The 7,586-nt window shown below is 37.3% G+C and overlaps 1 protein-coding gene across 2 annotated transcripts in view; it reads left to right on the forward strand.

Moving 5' to 3' along the window:
- Positions 1 to 5,688, forward strand: part of KITLG (KIT ligand) — a 54,080-nt gene extending 48,392 nt beyond the window's left edge. Inside the window, exons 9-10 of one of the 2 annotated variants that reach the window (XM_075080686.1) lie at positions 346 to 429; positions 1,651 to 5,688. In XM_075080686.1, coding sequence (XP_074936787.1) covers positions 346 to 385 — 40 coding nt within the window. In that variant the 3' untranslated portion in view covers positions 386 to 429; positions 1,651 to 5,688. The remainder of the gene's footprint in view (positions 1 to 345; positions 430 to 1,650) is intronic. The other variant, XM_075080687.1, reaches the window with a different exon arrangement.
- Positions 5,689 to 7,586: the final 1,898 nt, after the last annotated feature.

Consider the following 7,586-nt stretch of genomic DNA (forward strand, 5'->3'; position numbering starts at 1 on the left):
ACTTCACAGGGAATATAAAACATTGCTTTATAGGAGGAAAAAGAGGAAACAGGAAACAGAACAATTAGTTAAATGCAAGAGATGGCCTTAACAGTAAATTTAAACAGGTTACATTCTCCATCAGATGTCTTCTTAAATATTTGGCATATATTTTTTCTCCCTCTTCCGTGAGAAATTTGCAGTATTCCTCTATGACTAGGAAGACCTATTAGCAAAGACAAATTCTACTACTTTGGGTTCCCTTTTATTACGTGTAAATATTTTTATTGTAATTAACTGATAAAACCTTCCATTCTGGTTCCTTGAAACACTAGCACTGAGTAAAAAAGTATCTCTTTTTTTCAGTATGTTGCAGCAAAAAGAAAAAGAACATCTACAAGTGTAGCTGTTGCTTTTTCTCCCTCAACACTGTTACTGTTTCGTGTACTGGTAAGTTGTTACAGTTGAGAGTCATACCATAGGTTTAGTAACAGTTGGCTGCTGAAATATAGTGATTCATAGTCCATTTTGGAAAAAAAAAAAAAAAAATTTAAAAAAAGCTTGTTATCAGTAGGCTTCATCTGTACCTAAGATGTTTAGCTGCTAATGTAAATAATCCTGTATCGTTAATTTAGGCATTTGATTTTGATCTAATATGTTACAAAATGAAATATGCCAGAAGTCCAAAATGAAGGACAGCTACAGCTTCTCCTTTTTGGTGTGAGAGCCAATATGGAGAAGTCTTCAGCTGTTGTCCTACAGCTGTTCCAAAGCAGCATGACCAAAAAAACCACAATCCTTAAACTAGCAGGTGAGTGTAGGAGAACAGGCCAAGTAGACCTGAGCTTCTGTTAACTGCTGTTTACTCAGCACAGGTTGCAGTCTCTGTAGCCTTGTCAGACACATCATTCTTGCTTTAGTATGTAAGAGTGAGCAGCAGGGGCAAGTGAACTTTCTCAGTCCCAGCTGTCCTCTACAGAATGGTGTGTGTCTCCCGCAAGGAGCTTCTTACCACAGGAGTTGTGCCATACTTAACGGCTTCTCTGGCAAGGGTCTGGAAGATTCAGGCAGCACTGAATGCTTCATTTTATCATGTGGGTAGAAGGAGCAGTGTAGGAGTTTAACAGGCAATCCAGGTTTTACAGTTTATCCTGCAGGAGTCACTCTCAGGTATATTCCAGAGTGTTCGTGGTGATGTAGTTAGCTACAACCTGAGAGATTTCCAGTCTCCTTAACTGCTTTGTTCTAACATCTGCTCAGTGAGAAGGGAAATCATCATTGCATTGGGCAAGTCATTTGAGTTTTGAGAAGGTGTAAACTCTGTTTGATGTTGACTTGTCCGGATGACTTCAAAGGGAAGTTTGCTGCCAGAGATTACCAGATACCAAAATGCACAAACATAACAGTTCAGTAAACCATGAGAGTTGTTTCATTACCATAGAAGACATCAATGAGCATTTGCAGGCAAGCGTATTCTTGGACCAGGAAAGTACTTATAGCAGTAATTTTTGTTTCAGAATAAAGGAATGTCTATGCAAATGTCATTGAATTTGTCTATTTCCAAAATTATAAGAAAAAATGTGTATGTTATCTGACTGTGAAAAACTCTACTGTTTAGTAATACAGAGAGGAAAACTAAACAGCAAAATTATAATTTGTTTTTCTCTTCAGGCAGGTAACAGTTCCATGTTCGCTTCATAAATGAAGCAGCTTTAAGCACATTCGTATTCCTTCTGGAGTGACAGACTGAGTCTGCATCTGTTGTTGCTGCCCATGACTCCATAGACATGATATAGAAATGAGGACAATTTGTGTTTGTTACTGTGAAACCAACACTGAATTGAACAACAACAAGAAGAGTGTGCACTTAGCAGGACACTATCTCATGTGAATATCTACCTTTTGTGGCATTTGGGGATTTTTAATTGCATTAATACTTGCAGCTGACTCTGGCAAACAAAGTATAAGACCTGAACAAAAAGCATCTTTCAAATGCCTCCAACTATGTGTAGTCAATGAAAGTCATAACAACTTTTGCATCTTTAATTTAAGTTCTGTGTCCTCTACCTTACCTTAGTGTCTTCAGATGGAGTTCTCTGAACTGACAGAAAACGCAGAAATGGATACAGGTAACATACTCTTCAATATTGTATATAAAACTTGAAAGCAAAGTCATGCTATGGACCCATGTTCTAGCCTTTTACTTATAAGGAGCTGTGTTTGTGCCTGGCAAAGGTCGTGTGTACAGCAACATGTGGTCTCTGTTGGGTGCCAAGTGGCTGGTTACCCACCCCAGAAAGCATCAAGAATTCATCAGCATTGGTGGTTTTTGTTCAGCAGTAAATACTGGATGAAGAGAAAGTAAACAGGAGGTGAATGTACCTCATGGAGCTTCGAAGCATTAAGAGTAACTGCTGGGCAAGTGAACGCTGGAGAAATTTCCAGCCAGGCTGAGGGTAGGGAAAGTAAAGAGTCTGAATCGCGTTCAAATATCAGAATAAAGACAAACCCATGAAAAGCATTTTAAATGATGAAGATGCATGCCATTGATACCTTGTCTTTAAATGTATAGCATAGAAGATCTGAAAGATCCTGAGAGTGTATTTAGCTTGTACTTACATCAGCTGTAATTAATGTTTGCATTGTGTTTTACATGATTAGTAAGCTTTAATATCCTGGCATTCTCCACTCTTAATTCTCTCAAAACAAAACAGAAAGGCTTTATTTTGCACTTGTCTTCCACATCTATTGCTGTTATAGCATCCATGGAATCTGTACAGGACTGATGTACAGACATGCATTTTCAAGTAAATCCTGAAAATACCATGGTAAAAGTTACAAGTGTAGTTGTGCATCCTTTCATCCTGGCTCTTTCCAGATAATGGGTATGAATTATTTATCTGTATTAGGGGTTTGTACTTCAGAAGGTAAAGGCGGCTCACTTCAGATGACAAACTGTCATCTGTCATCAAACTGACCAAGTCAGCACGAGTTTTAGCTTAAGTAGCTTGAAAACTTTAAAACAAAAAAACCACCACCCTTTTAATGTTTTGCATAAAGTTGGAGCTCTCTTTAAAGATTATCATTACTTAATTTTTAAAGAATTCCTATGGAAATTTTAATCATCTGCTGAATTTTCTGAGAACCATGCATAAAAACAATATGACATACACATAATATATACCTCTGTGGGGGGTGTGTGTGTGTGTATTATTGGTAAAACTGATTTATCTTTCATACTTACCAAAAAGAAAAAACCTCAAAACCTTACTATGTTTGATGACAAAGCTTATGTGTGCATGTCGCCACTCTGCATGTAATTTTGACCCTACTCATTACAACTTTTGACATTGATCTCAGTTCACTGATACAAGCATTTGATCATGGGGAACTAGTTTTTATTTATACTGAGGCCTTTTTGCACTTCCTGGGTGTCAGAAAAGGCTCCTCAAGACCTTCTCAGCTGGTATAAATTAGCATAACCCCATTAATGTTAAAGAGCTTTGGAGTTTGCATCATCTGAGGAACTCCTCTTAGACTACATCAAAAGAAGCTTAATGTGAGAATTAGGCCTTCATTTTTATTCAGAAGGTGCTGGAGTGGCTTATTCACCACTCAATAAGAAATAATCCAGGTTGCTAAAAAGCAAGTGCGTTGCAAATTTTAGCTCTGGAAAAATCAAACAACAGAATTCCCCATCTGCAGCTCCGTTGCATTTGACATTGTGTAGTTCTTTACTCACAAGGCCCTCAGGCTTTGTTTTTCAAACTTATTTAAGAGTTACCTTAAAAGAAACATCAGTGTGACCTAAGTGATGGGAAATCTGCACCTTATTGTAATGCAGAGAATAACTGCATATTGATTTTGACAGAGCAGAAAAGTATCTACAGTAAATGAAAGCAATTATCCTTATGCATTTCACAAAAACCTTAAATGCTTCATGTTGCTATACAATATCTTCTCAAAGCAAGCTCATGCATTTGAAGTTTTACAGTATTTTTCTTAGATTCAGTTAAACAAAAATCTTGTATTTATTAATGTTCTTTTCATAAGAATGTTAATTTTCCTAAAGGCGTTTTTCCAGAAAATCAAACACACAATAATATTGCACACTGTTGTGCCCCAGATTGTACTTTCATATTCAAAATGCACAATGTTTTAGGCTCCTTAGTCTACTATTCAATACTAAAGAAAATATCTGTTGTAAAATGAAACATATTTTAGACAGATAGACTACCACAAAATGTTCACCTTCTAAGAGTAACATCTTAAAATAGCGCCTAAGTCACTTCCAAATAATGTCAGATACTTTAATCTCTTCTGTGGAGCAAGATAAATTTAAGGCTACATGAGAACAGAAAGAAAATTCATGTATAAACCTTCCAAGTTCACATCGCAAATATAGTTCTTTGAATATGCACCAAAGTAGTACGACACGTGGAGTAGCAGAACTGTTGTTCCCACCCCCTTTTCTGAATGAAACATTGGGTGTTCTCAATCATTTTGCAAAACAGAAGGCCACTTTGTGCATACAGTGGATGGCGTGGCACTTGTGATTTAATGTGATCATTAAATTATTTGAAAAATTCTCTACCCATTTTGTCTACCCATTGAGGAGGCCCTTACTTCACACATAGTGAAATTTTGAAAGACTACTGGCTTGTGAGACATCTTTGAAATCAATGGAAATAGAGTAGGTTACTGTTCAGTGGGAGTAGCAATGGCAGAAATAATAGTCCTTTAATTGCTTCTTTATCCAATTTTAAGCTATTTAACTTCTGAAGAATGATCAGTTTTCTGGTCTTCACTGGGGGTAGACACAGCCCATGCATTGACACAGTTAGAAAATTAATGCCCTTTCTCTTAAAATGAAACTGGGGAGAAGCAAGTGTTGGTTTTTTTATACAGAAGTCAACCAAGTTTGGTTTTCAGATATCTGTGGTTTTGTGAGAAACTAATATTTTTAGGTTTCCTTTGGAGTAGTTGAACTTTGCATGCAATTAATAGTGGCCTTGTGAGAATAAAAAGCAGATAATGATATACTGAGTAACTCAATGTGTTACTTTAGATGTGTGTTTACTTGAATAAATTAATGGTACTTATTTCATCACAAGGTCATTTTATAAATAAGCTTATAAAATGTGCTATACTATGGAGTATGTGTACAACCTGCACATTTTTTAGATTCTGATCTTCACCAGCTATTTTCTCTGTTGCTCTCTCTTTGTAATACGCTGAAACTGTTCAGTGCACACAATACAACTATTAAATTGAAAAGCTAACTGTATATATGAAACACAGATATTTTGAGTTAGATCTACATCTAAGAATTATCCAACATTCTTCAATTCGGGAATCTGATTCAACTGTCTGTTAAATGCAAATCTACAGTAATGGTGGCATGTTGCTATTATGTTATCAAATTGATGGAACGCGGAAACCTCAGACTCTTCAGTGACAGAGACACAGGCATTTGCTGGTTGTATCATGGGCAAATTCATTTATTTCAATGTAAATGTCAGCACAGTCTTGCATAGCTAAATTCTGACTGAAGGTAATCAACAGTTTATAAAATGTGATGTGTATGTATATATGTGTCCTTTTAAAGATAGATGTTTTCCCAGGTCCTTTTTTTATACCAGTTCAAATTTGGAATTTGCATTATATACATATACTTTATTGTTCTAAATAAAGATATTATGCACTGCCAAATAATTAATATATTGCTTTGTGTCAGTACCATCCAAGAACTTTTTTAAGTCCTGTCATCTCCTGGAAGAATTTTCTGTCAGAATGTATGCTACTAGATGCAGACTCCATAATACATTTCATTTCTTAATCACACATTTTGATATGTCCTCATTATCAGCCTCTGGTGCTGACCTGTAGTGTATCTGTGATTATGAAAATTATTCCAACTTCAAAATTGAGTTTCTTGTAGCTCCTTAATGAGCTTAAATTTTTTTTGTGCCCTGCTTTAGGCAGTTTTTCACATCCCATTCTTGCCATTAACCACATATTGGGATTTTAATTTCATTTACCTCTAAAAAGTCTGAATGTTGTTGATGCACTTCTTTTGCAGTAAGCGGCATTTACCAATTCAAAATTTATTACAAATATCAGGGTTTTCCAGCTGAGACCAGGGCTTATTCTGTAAGGATGGCATCCTGCCTTTCAGGTTTCAGCATTTTATTGTGGCTTTTCAGTAGAAGCCCAGGACAGGGGATGAGGCTGGGGGAAAAACTGAGCTGCGCAGGGAGCTCTGGCACCTCTCCTCTCCTGGGAGTCAATGAAAGGACTCCAGCATAAAAGGAAGAGGTAAACCCGCTGAGGCTTTCAACCTACCTCAGAGAGAGGTGAGGAGGCTTAGAAGAGACTAGAGAGGTGACCCTGCAGTAGGCAGATACAGGGGGTTTACAAATAGGAGTGAGGTACAGACAGAACTGATGAGAAGGAGCAGAGAGCAGGGTTAATGGGCTGGGAGACAGGGGAACAGGATTTAGGGATGGCACAATTTAGGGCATGGACAAGAAAGAGAGCTCTGGCTGTTGGTCTGTACATAACAAGGAGTACAGGTCTCATGGCCTTGAAGAAATCCATGGAGCAGCGGGGCTCTGCATTCATGGTGTAGCAGAAATCATGGCCTGAGGAGCAGCACTGGTGGCTCAGGTGGGTCTGAGGTACGATGAGCACTCGGTCCTGGTAGGGCTAGTTGAGCACCATGTAGCTGCAGAGGCTGGAGATGAGCATACTTCATGTGGAAAACAGCATTAATGTAACAAAAAGGAGGCAGACTTGACCTGGAAGTTCAGGAAGCCAGAATTAACAGCGGGGTACCTGGGAATGACATATGAGAGCTCTCAGCTAACAAAACAGCTCTCATTGATGCCATGAGCTGGTAATTGTAACATACATAGATGGAGTAAAGGGAAAGAAAGAATGAAAGTCTAGGAAAACAGATGTAACTCTTCAGCCAAAGAGATACCAACATAATGTTCTCGGTAGTCTGACTTAAAAATTTTTGGTGCCTTACACAATGCTGACTAACTACTCACCACCGCCACTACTACTTAATCTGACCCTGGAGACTTAAATGTGCTAAAGGATCGAGGGAAATATTTACTTTCTGTTTTCTAATTTCAGTGTCTCCAAAACAATGAATAAAAACATCTCATTCAGTGGACAAAAACACAGTTTTTGTCCAAGGCATGGAGAGCATTAATAATGAAATTTTCCTACTTCTGTCAAGCAGAAGAACAATACTTATTATAATAATTTATTGTTTCTTGATAGTAATACATTTGAACAGCCTAACACTTCCATGAAATGACACAGTGTTTTAGATCAGCTGGATATGTGCCCACTACACATATACTCCATGTTACACTCCCGTGTAATTTTATTCCATGTTAACAAATATGTGTTACTAAACATAGTTTTTCCCAAAGTTTCTGAATGGTAATATGTAAGAATTTTTTTTCTGGTTTTAACAAGAGGGGTTATTTCAAGATTTCACACTTCATTAACAACTTACAGAACCACTTCCTTACTACTCATGGGCATTGGTAAATTTTCTCCCAAAGTTCAAAATTTTCTAAAAGGGATTA

The sequence above is a fragment of the Phalacrocorax aristotelis genome, chromosome 1 (genome assembly GCF_949628215.1).
Source record: "Phalacrocorax aristotelis chromosome 1, bGulAri2.1, whole genome shotgun sequence".
Taxonomy (NCBI): Eukaryota; Metazoa; Chordata; class Aves; order Suliformes; family Phalacrocoracidae; genus Phalacrocorax; species Phalacrocorax aristotelis.